Source organism: Piliocolobus tephrosceles, chromosome 15 (assembly GCF_002776525.5).
Source record: "Piliocolobus tephrosceles isolate RC106 chromosome 15, ASM277652v3, whole genome shotgun sequence".
Taxonomy (NCBI): domain Eukaryota; kingdom Metazoa; phylum Chordata; class Mammalia; order Primates; family Cercopithecidae; genus Piliocolobus; species Piliocolobus tephrosceles.
Genome location: NC_045448.1, coordinates 69,263,584 through 69,278,326, shown reverse-complemented (window position 1 = coordinate 69,278,326; position 14,743 = coordinate 69,263,584). Strand labels below are relative to the sequence as shown.

General features: G+C 47.3%; 1 protein-coding gene across 1 annotated transcript; it reads right to left on the bottom strand.

The window, feature by feature from the left end:
* Nucleotides 1–430: 430 nt before the first annotated feature.
* PROKR1 (prokineticin receptor 1) lies at nucleotides 431–12,539 on the bottom strand. Its single transcript, XM_023224128.1, has 3 exons — nucleotides 12,279–12,539; nucleotides 9,811–10,455; nucleotides 431–1,404 (listed from the first exon to the last, which is right to left on the bottom strand). The coding sequence occupies exons 2-3, from the start codon at nucleotides 10,293–10,295 to the stop codon at nucleotides 708–710; spliced, it is 1,182 nt and encodes a 393-aa protein (XP_023079896.1). The 5' UTR covers nucleotides 10,296–10,455; nucleotides 12,279–12,539; the 3' UTR covers nucleotides 431–707.
* Between the last annotated feature and the right edge of the window lie 2,204 nt (nucleotides 12,540–14,743).

Below are 14,743 nucleotides of genomic sequence, written 5' to 3'. Positions count from 1 at the left end.
CTATGTGTCTTCTTCCCCGGGCCAGTTCTTCTGATGAAGAGCCTTACCACCTATGTGCAGACCTCTGGGCCTGAGGGTGGCCACAGAGCAGTGTGGGAGGAAGAGTTTGCACAGAACTTGACCATGAATACTGGGATGTCCATGCACATGCATGCAAGGCCCCTCGCCACGAGAGATGTGAAGAGAAGGGCTGCACAAGGAGCCTAGAGTCTCTTTCGTATTCTTGCTCCAGTCTTGCAAATGTTAGGCATGAACTCCAGCTGAAGAATATTCCCAGAGATGGGCCAGATCAGTGTGTGATGAGTAGGTGGATGGCCCAGAGATACCCTCACACTACGAACACATGTACTGCAATCCTAGATACCTACTCCAGTTCTTTTGTGGAAACTCCCTTATTTCTATCTGCACCACAACATTTTCCTCTGTTTAATTCCAATTTCATTTTGCCAGCTAAACGTCATCAACATATATAGGTCTTACCAGTACCTACTGGTGTGCAAATTAAACATTCAACAAATGCCACTATTGATAGTGTCTGGTCACATGCATTTTAGAAACTGAGTTCCTTGAGAACATGGTTCACAGAGTGGTCCTTTTACTCTGCCCTCTGCCACAAACAAAAAGTTCCAGGTTGATGTGCATCCAAGCACGCTAGTCAGTGTCCGCAGGACCCTGCCTTGTGCTTAAACTTTGCAAAGTCCAGGGGGTTATTTTAGTCTGATGCAGTCTACCTCTTCAGTAGCAGGCATCCCGATTGTCTTGAGGTCCAGGTCTGCACTGGACTTACCGCCATTGTAAGAAGCCTTCCAGTGGAGCAGCATGATCTTTTTGAAGTACTTAACGGTGTTATTCTTGACTGTCACGAAGCACAGGGTGTTGATCATGCTGTTGCTCATGGCGATACACTCCACGATGTAGAAGGCAGTGAGGTAGTGCTTCTCCTTCACGAATACGGTGGGGAAGAAGTCGCGCACGATGGTGAAGCCATAGAAGGGCGCCCAGCACAACACGTAGGCGGTGAGGATGCACATAAGCACCAGGACCGTCTTCCTGCGGCAGCGCAGCCTCTTGCGTATCTGCTCGGTCTGGAATCCAGGGACCGCCTTGAACCAGAGCTCCCGGGAGATCCTGGCATAGCACAGGGTCATGGTGACCACGGGGCCCACGAACTCGATGCCAAAGATAAAGAGGAAGTAGGACTTGTAGTACAGCTGCTGGTCAACAGGCCAGATCTGGCCGCAGAAGATCTTTTCCTGGCTCCTGACAATCACGAGGACCGTCTCGGTGGTGAAGTAGGCGGAAGGGATGGCGATCAGGATGGACACCGTCCACACCAAGGCAATCAGGCCAGTGGCTGTTTGGCACTTCATCCGTGGTCTCAGTGGGTGGACAATAGCCAGATACCTACGTCAAGAACACAAGTGGAGGCAGCCACTGTGAGAAAGAAGTGCTGGATAATTTTTTTTTTTTTTTTTGAAACAGAGTTTTGCTCTGTCACCCAGGCTGGAGTGCAGTGAGTGCAGTGGCATGATCATAGCTCACTGCAGCCTCGAACTCCTAGGCCTAAGCAATCCTCCCACCTCAGCCTCCCAAGTAGCTGGGACTAGAGGTGCAATGCACCACCCGCGTTAACTTTTTTTCATTATTTTTTGTAGAGGCAGAGTCTCCATATGCTGCCCAAGCTAGTCTCAAACCCCTGGGCTCAAGCGAATCTGCTATTTCATTTTGCAACATTCTAAGGAGCAACCAAATGGTATGTGTGGAGGAAACTCCCAGTGGTACATGGGCTTCTGCAAAAGGCCAACTTGAAGCAAACCCCAGGGTCATCTCTAATTAGCTGTGCAACCTCAGCCAAGTTTTGTTGATGCACTCTGACCCTTAGTTTCCTTATCTGCAAAAGTTTTGTTGGCTGTTAAATATTAAATGTGATAATGTATGCACTGTGCCTGGCACAGTTTTAAACCTAATATGTACTCAAAATGATAACAATTAGTATTAAACATAATAATTCCTCCCATCGGTTTCTAGCCTGGCGCTGTTCCCAGCTCCTTCCTGTTCTTGGGCTGTTCATTCTAATTACCTCTCAGTTTAGAGCTAAAAGGGCAAGATAATTCAAAGAGTTGGGAGAATCTGCCCTTTCCAATGGAAACAGTGGGCAAAGGTTTTTCTTCATTCCACATTCTAAAAATTGTTGCTTTGCATGCAAAGGAGGAGGAAAAGCTTGTGGCCATGTGCCTCATTTTCAGGTGGGAAAATGGAAGGCAGTGAGAGATGAATGACTTTCTCAAGGTCACAGACCACAGGACCCTTCCTTGATAGAAAACATTTAACCCTACCTCACAGGGTTGATGTGAAAATCAATTGAGAATATACATGAATGTATTTTTTTTTCAACCGCAAAGCATCAGACAGTAAAAAGACACTGCTTTTGTCCTTTCAAAAAGAAAAAAGAAAACCCACATTGCTGTTACCACAGTGGTCCAGAAACAGAGAGAGCACTTTCTAGGGGGGATGTGAGTCATTGTGCGGCATGAGAGCTGATAGCCTCTTTCCCAGAGAGAATGCACACAGCTTATGCAGAGAGCTCCGGTTTCCTGGAAGACATCCTGTGGCTGGCAGGGGGTGGAAGTTGGGGAAAGAGAGAGATGGGGAGTGAAGTGGGAGGGGATTGATTGGTCAACACTAGAAACAAACACGGTCTCACGTGTCCAGAACTTATCCCAGGTAGAGCCCAGAGCAAATGTGACCAGGGCCTGAAGGAAAGCCAAACCAGCTCTGTTTTTTTTGAAACCAATCCTTATGAAGTCATCTTTCTTGGAATTTTGATTTGAAGAGAGGTTCATTCTTACTTACTTTTTTTTTCCTGATTGTATTTCTGCTCTTCCTGTCCCTCCCTCACAGCCTGGGCACTCAAGCCTATTGAGCTTCCTTTAAAGAGTTGGCAGGAGTAAGCCTCCAGCTGTCTTCTAGCCCCCAGAGGTTAGATGAAGTAAGATGGGTTGCGCCCACTCTGGACACCCGCTGACTGCCATCCCTGGCACTCTAGCCAATCTTCCAGGTGCCAGAAGTAAAAAGGGAAATGTGTGCAGGATGTTGGCAATGCCATTGTCAGTGCACGAGCGTGAGCCCTTCATTAAGACCGCAGTGCTCCTGATGTAACCAGAGCCTCAAACTAGCCCTGACTTACAATGAAAACGGAGAGTTTAGACCTTCTGCTCTCATTGGCTCCATTGCCTCTCTGTCTGCCCCACCACATTCTGCTGATTACTCTGACAAAGCAATTTCCTATTTCATATTTATTCCCTATAAGAATTTTCACCACATAATTCCATTCCTTTTCCCGATAGTAGCTACCTAAGCCTTTATGATGCTTCAAACAGAGTGTGTTTTCAATAAACATATGGGAGAGAACACCAACCTAAGACTCAGAAGACCACAAATCTAATCCCAGGTTTGCCAGAAAGCTGCTCTATGAATCTGAGTCATTTTTCTTATCCCTATAGGTTCACTTCCCTCATCTATAAAATAGGAATATTACCTAGATACTATGAGGCTCCAATGAGACACTGCACATAGCTACAGTAAGCTATTAATATACAAGGAATTACTAACATTTTAAAATGTATTTTTTCCCAGAGCTATTCCGTATACACAGCAATTTTCCTTTACCTGTTATTGGCAAATACTCGATTTGTAAGTCCTCTCCTACTTTCTATTTTGTAGGATAAACTCTATACATCAGAACTAATCTTCAGGGTAATCTGTGACTATCAGATAGTTATTTCATTCTGAGTCTCTCTGACATCACCCCAACTCCATCCCCAGGATTAGTGCCATGAGCTGTGCGGGAGGCATTCCTGATATATTTACAAATAGGCAAATTGCGGAAAACTCTTTCAAGGATTTCCATCAGCATTGTCAATGCTAGGACCAGAACTCTAGAACTCTAGCATTAGTAATGCTATGTTTGCTTATGTTTATAAAGAAGTTTACAATTTACAGAGCATTTTCAAATCCACTTTTTCACTAGATAATTCCAACCCTATTAAATAAGTAAGACAGTGATGATGTCCACTTTATAGATGAGAAAACTGAGGCTTGGGGAAATTAACCTGCCAAAAAGCCACACAACTAGATATCAACAGAACAATGACTCAGACCTACATCTTGCTGCAAATCCAGTGGCCTCTCTGAATGCTTTTTACCTCCTCCTTTTTTCAGCCAAGAGCAAATGATGCCCCCTCCTCTTGCCTTCCTGGCATCCCAGCAGCCCTTCTCCTCTTTCCTCTCCATCACAGTTGGTTTCTAACTATTGGTGTTCCAAAAAGGGGTCTGACATGCGGCAGCTGCTTTTCTCTGCTTATGAGTATGCCCTTGGCTTGCCCTGTGTGTCTGCCACTACAGTGGCTTAGGTCCAGATTCATGTAGAGCTAACAGTTCCCAGAGAACAAGGAATAAAGGCTACTAGACAAAGAGATGGTCCAGGCAATAACTGTGATAACATTGGGCTGGAAAAGAAGTATTTGGGCTCTGTCTCTCTTCCCAGGACCAAGTCCCGGATCAAATCATGGTAACAGTGGTCCCAGCAGCTACTAGGCTAGTCATGGAATGGGCAGAGATAACACAACCCAATCCTCAGGCCAGTGGCCCTGACTAATGAGCTCACCAGGAGGCTTCTGTGCTTCCTAAGGTTGGGCGAGATTACTCAGGCCTTAGCTTGATCAAGATGGAAGAAGAGAGCTTCTTCACAGGTATATAGACTGGCCAGTTTCCTCAGGATTCTGGGTAAAAGAGAAGTTCCCTGGAGCCCCCACATGCTGTGGGATCTTAGTGTCTACACATTAAAAGGAAACCCAGACCTGTGGCTCGGGCAGAGGTCTCTCATGATGCATTTTTTTTTTAAGACAGAGTATTGCTCTGTCACCCAAGCTGGCTGGAGTGCAGTGGCACAACAGCTCACTGCAGCCTCTATCTCCTGGACCCAGTGGTTCCTCCCACCCCAGCCTCCTGAGTAGCTGGGACTACAGGCACATGCCACCATGCCTGGTAAATTAACAGGCAGTAAAAGGTTATAAAAGAAGTAAGATAGAATCACAGCTCTTGAGGGGCTGACCATCTGGAGTTGCAGGTAGGACGGGACCAGGGAGAACTAGCACTTACAAACCCTGTTAAATTCACATTAGTCCCTGTTAATCCTATTAAATTCACACTAGTTTTTTTTTGTAGAGACAGGATCTCTCTGTGTTGCCCAGGCTGATCTCGAACCCTGAGCTCAAGGGATCTACCTGCCTAGGGTTCCCAAAGTGCTAGGATTACAGGCATGAGCCACTGCAGCTGGCCTCACGATCTTTTTTAGTTTCCTGCTTCCCTCAGGTCTGACTCCCTCTGCCTAGCTGTTGAGACCTTCTGGAATAGATCCTATTCTTTCTGATCTCTACTGTCCTTCTGTTTCTTACCCACGCCCGACATCCCTCTCTAAGGTACCTCAGACTCACCTCAGGCATTCCCACCTCTAGGCTTTTCCGAACACTGTTTTACTCACTTTCTTGGGAAAACTTGTCTCTCCTTTGTTGATCTTCATTTGTTGAAGGACACTTAGAAGTCCACCTCCTGCATGAAGCCTCCTCTGACTACTCTGGTACATAATGATCTTACCCTTCTCTAAATTTTACTTCAAATTTATCCTTTACTTATTCTTTAACTGTTTTGTAAGTGATAGTTCTCCCTGGTCCCATCCTACCTGCAACTCCAGATGGTCAGCCTCTCAAGAGCTGTGATTGTGTCTTACTTCTTTTATAACCTTTTGCTGTCTGTGAATTCTGGGCACCTAATAGGGTTTTCGTGCAATTTCACCCTCATCGAGTGCCTGGCACTGGGTGAACAGACATGTAAAAAGCTGGCTGGGCACAGTGGCTCACACCTGTAACCCCAACACTTTGGGAGGTAGGGGCACAAGAATCACTTGAGACTAGTTCAAGACTAGCCTGGGCAGCACAGCAAGATCCCATCTCTAAAAGAATTTTTTTTTAATATAAAAAGCCATGGTGACAGTTCTTAAAAAGATTGCAACGTTTTTTGGGGAAACAGGACATAAATGCGTTTAACCATGAGACCAGGAAGCAGTCTGGGGCTAGATAATAAAAGTTTGGAAGAACAGATGAAAGGGTTTGAGCCATACTTTGTAGACAATGGAGTTATTAGAGGTCTTTTAAGCAAGAGAGAGGAGACATGTACAAGACAGAAGATTAATTTGGCTGCAGCCTTGCTTACTTCCCTCGGGCCACATGGGGCCTTCTCTCTGTTCCTCTGTTCATAGAACCCGTCTGGTTTGTTCCTGCCTCTGGACCTTTGCACTTACAATCCCCCTTGTCTGGAATGCTTGCTCCCTGTCTTCCCAAGGCAGGCTCTTTCCCCCTGCATCATTCATAAGCCAGTTCAAAGGCCACTCCTCGGAGACCCTTCTCTTGACTACTCACCTAGAATAGGCCCCACCTAGAGTCACTCTCAACATTTTACATGTGTGCTTGTTTTTTGTTCAGAGTATTTCTTGCTTCTGAAATTACCTTCCTCTTTTGTTTGCCTGACTGGATCTCTCCCCATCCCTTGGGTATAAGCTCCAGGAAAGCAAGGAGTTTTTTTTGTCTTATTCACTGTCATATCTCCAGTGCTTGCAATAGCATCTGTCACATCATAGTTACTCTATAAAAATGCATTGTTTAAATGAATGAATGAATGAAAACTTAGGATGGATTGTCAGGGGAGTAGAGTTGACAGATGGGGAGATCCAAGAAACAATGAAGGCAGGAAGACCAAGAGGAGACTAGGATACCAGCTCTAATGAACAAATGGGTATTGCCAAGACCTGGAAGTTGAATGAATGCTGGTGAAGAAGGGAGAGCAGCCGGGGCAAAGGAGACTTTCTTCTAGGTTAGATGCCTGGGAGAACAATGGAACCAATAATATAAATAAATGCAAGCAGGTAGACGATAAATAGTTTTGTTCTAGCATTTTGTAGAAATCTTGTATTTTTTAAAAACCACATAATAAAAACAATAATTTCAATGAAAACAAAGGGGTTAGTGTATCAGAAATGTTCATTAGTTTATCTGCTTTTTTGCTGTAGACATTCCTATAAGGGTTAATTTAAGAATTAAGAATTATCACATCCACTGTTTATGTATTGCTTACTGTTTTAAATATTGTTCTAAGCAATTAAATATATCATTTCATTTAATCCTCAAAGCAACCCAATACAATAGGCTTTCTTTTTATCCTCATTTTATAAGCGATAAAACGGAGGCAGAGAGAGGCCAAATAACTAACAGAAGACCCAACACACAATCCAGCCAGAATTTAAATCCAGGCAGAATAACTGCTAACATGGCTACAGAAGTTCCATTTAACAAAAATAAAGGCATTTTTACAACTAAGTGTATTTGTTATAAACCAAGATAAAAATTAGTCGCTCCCAACTGATCAAATCCTGAACAACACATGAGACCAGAGAAAAATCAATGATTCCTAGACCACAATTAGATGGTAACAACACATACAAATAAAAATAATTGAAGAAAAGATCACAAACATCAATAAACGAATGGGCATTGGAGCAGCCACTCATCTGCCAAGACCACTGGGCAGCCCTGTGAAGGCCCACGGTGCTTTCCTCGAGGTCTGGGTACAAGCTTCCAATCATAACCCCACTCAACCATAGCAGCCCCCATGGTGCAAAGCATTTTTTCTAATTCATCTTTCTTATTGTATCTAATTTCCGTTGTGTAAACACACTGCAAGAGAAAAGCTTGCAGTATTTCAGACAAGCTCTGTTTGGTATGAAAGGAGGTTATGAGCTTGAAGAATTTCAGTAGATGGAGACTGACTGGTTGACATAGATATCACTCTTACATGTTCCAAATAACCCAATGCCCCTTAGTGTATCCTGGCTTCCTTTCCCCTTGAAGCTACTTTCTCCTACCACTGTTACTCCATACAAGTGGTAAAATGGATCTCATCCAGGGAGTAGGGTCCCAATCCACAGGAGGCCCCCTACCCCACTTTTAGTAGCTGAGCACATGTAGTTTCTTGCTAGTATGAAACTTCAGGAAATGACTCTGTATGCTTTGTCCTGTTCATGGGCTAAGAGAGAAGGTGGCAGCTTCTGTTTTCAGAAAAGTTCAGAGACAAAGTCCCTGGAGCTCTTCCTTGGCAGCTCTGAAGGGAACCTAGGAGGCAGATACTCTACTTGACTGCTCTCCTCCTGCTCCTTCTGTGGGTTCACCTGGGGTCCTTGCCCAGGTAAATGAAAAGCTGCGGGACTCTGTGATTCAGTGGAGGGAATTTGGCCAAGGAGAAGTAGCGTTCTGCAAGGATCTACGGGGACAGACCAAGGGCTATCTAAGCTGCTAACTCCCGATGTCCTTCCCTGGAGAAGGGAGGCAGAGGTTTCACCCCTCGGCGGTTTTACAGACAGAGGCTCCTTGGCAACCCCCTTTACTCAGGTTATCCTTTTCGGTCATCTCACCCCTGCTCGCCCTGCCTGTGGTCTCAGAAAACAAGCTCTCTTAGCTGTGCTCCTCCCTGGAACACCGTCCTGACTGCGAGGGCCAGGTCAAACCCCCTCAGATCCCTGAGGCCAGAGAACAGGGAGAGCATGTATGCCTCAGGCTCTCTGGGTTAAGGGACAGAGACAGGCTGTTCAGATCAAGTACACAGAGGCCTGATTTGATCCTCAGGGTAATTGTCTCTAGACTGTAACCGGGTGCTTTGTAATGACAGTCCAACTGTGGGCAGAGGAGCTAGCAAATATTGTCCCCCAAGGAACGAAGACCAGCCTGGCCCATTAGCACAAGTTTACACTAAAGGAAGAGACTAAGTTGAAGGAAGACATGCAAGGGCTGCTCTTCCTGATTTTATTTGTGATCACCAGAAACAGTTCTTCTGCACTATCTGTGCAAATGGACTAAAAGGTACAAAGGGATTAATGCAACAACAAAAAGTAAATAAGCATATGTTCTCTTTTTCTTTTCAAAAAAATCCTTCAATCTTTTTTATTTATTTATTTATTTTTTAGAGACAAGGTCTCCCTCTGTCACCCAGGCTGGAGTGCAGTGGCATGAACATAGCTCACTGCAGCCTGGAACTCCTGGGCTCAAGTGATCCTCCTGCCTCAGCCTCCCAACTAGCTAGGACTATAGGCACTCACCACCACACCCAGCTAATTTTTTTATTTTTTCAAAAGATGAGGTCTAGGTATGTTACCCATGCTGGTCTTGAACTCCTGGCCTCAAATGCTCCTCCTGCCTCGGCCTCCCAAAGTGCTGGGATTATAGGCTTGAACTATTAACCACAGCCAGCCACAAATTCTTGAATCTTATTTAAAAACAGATGATGCTAGAAGGTCATATGTTAGTAGAGGAAGTCTTGATGAGATAGAAACCTCCTTCAAGATTTCCAAGGTGACTCAACAGGTAACTGCCTGGAGCTTAAAGTGTTCCTCAATATCTCCTCTTACCTGTCTACTCTAGATCTTGAAAGGTATAACATCTAGGAAAACATCCATGGCAGGGGAGATCAAAAGCTTCCCATCACCCAACTCTAGAGGGCTCTGCTGCCTTCTGTCTGAACAAAGCTAGAAAAGGAGAACTCTTTTCACTGTCAGTCAATGGGCAAGCTTTTGAGTCCCCCATGCCTCCACATCTAGGGTGAATAGAGACACCTCTCATCAATCTGCAACTGCAGTACAGGAGGGAGCAATTCCAGTGCTCCTTCCTCCCTGACCGCCTTTGTTGCCCCCACTGGTGCTGCACTCACCTGTCAATGGCAATGGCCAGCAGGGCATTGGTGGAGACATAGAGAGAGACAGTGCGCAGGTAGTTGACAGAGGTGCACAGGACGTGGCCGTGCTCCCAGGAGAGCTGGCGCACTACATAGTAGTCCATCTCAAAGGGGCAGCAGACAATGGCCACCAGGAAATCCGAAATGGCCAGGTTGGCGATGAGCAGGTTGGTGAGATTGCGCAGTTTCTTGTAGCGGACCAGGGCAGCGATAAAGATGAAGTTGCCAATGCCGCAGACCAGCATGATGCCCACCAGGGCCATCCCAATGACAATCTTGGCAGCAAAGAACGTCCGGGAATTGGTCACATCCTCATCTTCATCCAAAGGCATATCATAGTCACCATAGCTGAAGTTGAATGGGAAGGAAGCAGCATGGGCTCCATGAGGGTTGAGCGCAGAAAGGAAGCTGGTGGAGGTGTTGGTGGCATTGTCATCCATGAACCCCATGGTGGTCTCCATCTGGCCAGGTGGTGCTGTGAGCAACACTGCTCAGAATTCCCCGGGGCAATGTCTGCAAGGCTGATATCACCCCTCTCTGCTATCAGCCAGCTCTCCATTAATGAGTCAGAATGTCTCTGCCAGCATCTTTGGGGTATGGTGTCTGAGCTCCATTCTAAACCTTTGAAAGATATACAAACAGTTGGCTACATGCTAGAGTAAAGCTTGCCAAATTTAAAACCACCCTGTAACCTAAGCAGACCTATTAGCTACCTGCCCAGAGTGAACATAGGGTGATGGAGTAGAAATAAAGGAACCAATGGGAGAAAACGAATGAAAACCACATGCTCAATTAGGGAAGGGTGGATTGCTATAGAGACAATCAAGCACTGGCTCAGTTTATTTCTATTCCACTGAAGACTCAGAAATGTTGCACCTTTTCTCAAGGACAAAAGTTGGGAGTGTGGGGAGGCTGAAGAGTAAGAAATTACTTTAAATGCTCTTTAAGAGGGAGGGCTTTCAGACAAGCCTGTCTGCTCTCCTTGCTCTTCTGGCAAAACATGGCTCTAAAATCACAAGCCATAGAACAGCCACCTTCCTCTGTCGTTGCTGGACTTCGTGTTCCCACATCAGAACCTGCTGTGACCCTAGAAACTGGAAACAGCATTTATGAAGGTCTGTCCCCAGGCAGAAGCTGTAGGGTAAAGTCACAACCTGTGACTAACCAAGTGATGAGAATGGGGACTCTAGAGCAAAATTTTTCCTTGGCTGGTTGAGTGTCCAGAGGCAAATAGCTTAAACACTCAGAGGTTCAACATCTGCCAGGCGGGAGATCAATAATGTCTGCACAGCCTGGAGCTCCCTGGAGGAGAGTGTTACACCCTAGAACTCCAAGGAGTTACTACTGAGCTCTCAGGCCTCCTCCATCAGTTGCAAGGAAGGGGAGCGAAATCCTGATACAGGGACTCCACCACACCACACAATGGGGCAGGGGTGAGGGGTCTGGGGGAGTGTCAGCTGCCCTGGTGGGGACAGGGAGGCAGCCAGAGTCCCCCTATCCCCTGCCCCCTCCCTGCAGTCCCTCCCAAACCCTGAAGACATCAGACCAGCAAGTGGGACACAGAAGGAGGGCTGAGGTCTGCAGAGCACCCTAAGACAAATGTCAGGAGAACAGAGGAAGAATGCAAGCCTGAGTTTCCTGGGAAAGGGAGATGAGGAAAATGCCCAGGACCCGACCTCCCCACCCCCAGGAAAGCCTGCTCTCCATATTCCTCCAAGGCAAAACATCTGGAGCCTGTCTTCTTGGGGCCAGGGTTAAAGTCCCTCTGTGCCCCAGTGAGGCTCAGCCCCACTGCTGCCTCTCCTTGCCTCTCTTTCCCAACTCCTTACCCTGATTTTTTCCTTCCTCTGAGCTCTCAATTCTGTTTGGCTCAGCCTTTGCCCTCTGCCCCTGTCAGGGAGGAGAAGTAGAACTCAGCCGGAAAGAAGGAGGTGGGCAGGCTTGGAGCCCAGGCGGGACAGGGCCCACTCCTTGCAGGCCCCGTGGGTCACAGGGGCATGCCACTCCTGGAGGGGTACCCCTACAAGCATGCTACCTGAAGGCTCAAAGTAGTGTTTATAAAAGCAAAGAATATAGAAACTTCGGGGGTGGAGAGGAGGGCGTCACGAGATTAAGGATGAATGTCCAGCCGTCTTTTCTCCTTTATTCTCACCGTTCAGAGGGGAACCCCAGTCCTACCCCCACCTGGTGACTTCTCAATCGCTGGGAGCCTCTCTCACAAACCCCTGCTGCCAAGTCCCCCGCTTGCTCCCAACTTTCTCCCTGGAGCCTGGGCGGCTTCCCCTAAGGACAGAGGAGGGGAAGCCTGGCTCTCCCGAAGAAACGCACAGGAGTGAATCCCTTGCAAAGCCCCCTCTTCACTCAGAAGCCCCCGCACCCCACGGCCGCAGCCGGTGGAGCGCGGGGTCCCTGGAGCATCCTCCCCGGGAGGGCGGGCTCTGTACCTGCGGCATCGCGGAGCCCAGCGGGCAAGGTCCGGGTTTCTTATTCCGGGGCCGTAATAGGAGACGCTTCTTCCAAAAGCCTGCAGGCGGAGGGCAGGTCCCCGCTCCCTTCCTCCTCTGCTCGGGGCTCTTTCCCGGCTCTGGCTGGGGAGTTACGCTCGCGCCGCCGCTGCAGATCCCCCGGCCCGGCCCGCCCCGGACTCCCTGTCCCCGCCTCCGGTGGCCGTGGGGTGCCAAGGTGCGAGCTCCAGGAGAGGCGTGTCGGGGGTCGCCCGGGCCAGCAGGGCTGCGGAGGCCGGGATCGCCCTGGACGGGAGTGTCCGGAGCGCCCAGGCTGCCGCTTGCTACTAGGACGTGCGGGAGGGAGCCGAGCCAGGCGAGCGGCGCGTTGCCCGGCTCAGGCTTCGAAACGGCCGCCTGGGGCAGGAACGGGGCCTCTGGGGCTCCGGGCAGGGCTCTGCGTCAACCCCGAGCCGGGGGCACCCATGCGGGGCGGCTGTGCCCGCCTAAGGGCACCGGGCTCCTCGGCGGCTCACCTTGGCAGCCCAGCGCCGTCTGAGTGGGCGGATACGGCCCCACTCAGCCGCGAGCTTGCAAAGGACCCAGGAGCCTCCCCCGCTGTCCACACACCTCCTCAAGGGACACGCAAGAGCCGGCCCCAACCTGGTCCCCTGGGCCAGCCTGACTGGACACCAAGGCAATCTTCGTTGCCAGCTGCCCTACCTCTCCGTAAAAGAGGCTCAGAGAAGTGCTTTCTAGAGAGCAAACAAGGGGGCGGGGTAGCACACTGGAGAGAGGAAGGACCCCCGCCCAGGGTTGTCTGCTCAGAAGACTGGGACGGACAGCGCTGACTTACAGAGCACAGTTTACCTTTACAAGCCCATAGATTCCTCAAAAAATGAGGCATACAGTCCCACAATTCCACTCCAAGGTATGTAACCCCAAACTATTGAAAGCAGGGACACACATACACCGATGTTCATGGCAGCACTATTCACAGTAAGAGAAAAATGAGACAAAAGACAGAAACAACCCAAATGTCCATCAGCTAAGTGGATTAACAAAATACATATAGTATATGCATGCAATAGAATATTATTCAGCTATAAAAAGAAATGAAAAGTGTTGGTGAGAATGTGGAGAAACTGGAACCCTGTGCACTGTTGGTAGGAAAGTAAAGTGGTGCAGCCACTGTAGAAAACAGTATAGTGTTTCCTCAAAAACTTTAAAAATACAATTACCATATGATCTAGTGTTTCCACTTCTGGCTGTCTAACCCAAAAAAATAAAAGCAGGGTGATATGGTTTGGCTGTGTCCCCACCCAAATCTCAGCTTGAATTGTATCTCCCAGAATTCCCGTGTGTTGCAGGAGGGACCCAGGGGAAGGTAATTGAATCACCAGAGCCTGTTTTTCCTGTGCTATTCTCGTGATAGTGAATAAGTCTCATGAGATCCGATGGGTTTAACAGGGGTTTCCGCTTTTGCTTCTCTCTCATTTTTCTCTTGATGCCACCATGTAAGAAGTGCCTTTTGTCTCCCGCCATAATTCTGAGGCCTCCCCAATCATGTGGAACTGTAAGTCCAATTAAACCTCTTTTTGTTCCCAGTTTCATGTCTTTATCAGCAGCATGAAAATGAACTAATACACAGGGTCTCAAAGGCGTGTTTGTACATCCACGTTCTTAGCAGCATTATTCACAATAGAGAAGACATGGAAACAATCCAAATGTCCATCAATGATGAAGGGATAAGAAAAATGCTCCGCATATGCACATACACTCACATGGGAATTTCCAAAAGTTTGTGGGAAAATCGAATTAAAAGATAAAAATAAAAATATATAAACTTTAGCTCTCAGCATAAGCTCCACCACATTCAGGATGCTTTTGTGATGCTGCCAGCCATGTAGTCCATCTCTAAAGGACTGAGGATCTTGGGAATTTTTTGATTTTATTTATTTATTTTTAATTTTTTGTTGAAACCGGGTCAGGCTAGGTTGCCCAGGCTGGTCTCAAACTCATGGCCTCAAGCAATCCTCTCACCTCAGCCTCCCAAAGTGCTGGGATTATAAGCATGAGCCACCAGGCCTGGCATGGGTCCTGGGAACTTAACCGTATCAATGAAGCCTTTTTTTTTTTTTTTTTTTTACATTATTGACATAAGAAAAATGGCTGCTCCTTAAAGACTTTTGAATATTAGGAAATGAAGTCAGAAAGAGCCAAATCAGGACTGTAAGATGGATAGCTAATTATTTCTCATTGAAACACTTGCAAAATTGCCCTTGTTTGATTAAAGGAATGAACAGGAGTATGGTCATGGTGAAGGACTCTTTGGTGGAGCTTTTACAGGCATTGTTTCTGCTAAAGCTTTGGCCAATTTCTCAAAATATCCTCAAAATAAGCAGATATTTCATTCTTTGGCCTTCTACAGAAAACCACGTGCAAAATACTGTGAGCATCCCCCA

Bases quoted from the DNA above. Each gene is read 5' to 3' on its own strand.
- PROKR1 (XM_023224128.1), bottom strand. From the start codon at position 10,295: ATGGAGACCACCATGGGGTTCATGGATGACAATGCCACCAACACCTCC. The intron at 1,405-9,810 runs GTGAGTGCAGCA...TTCTTGACGTAG, and splicing joins CTGGCCATTGCCATTGACAG to GTATCTGGCTATTGTCCACC.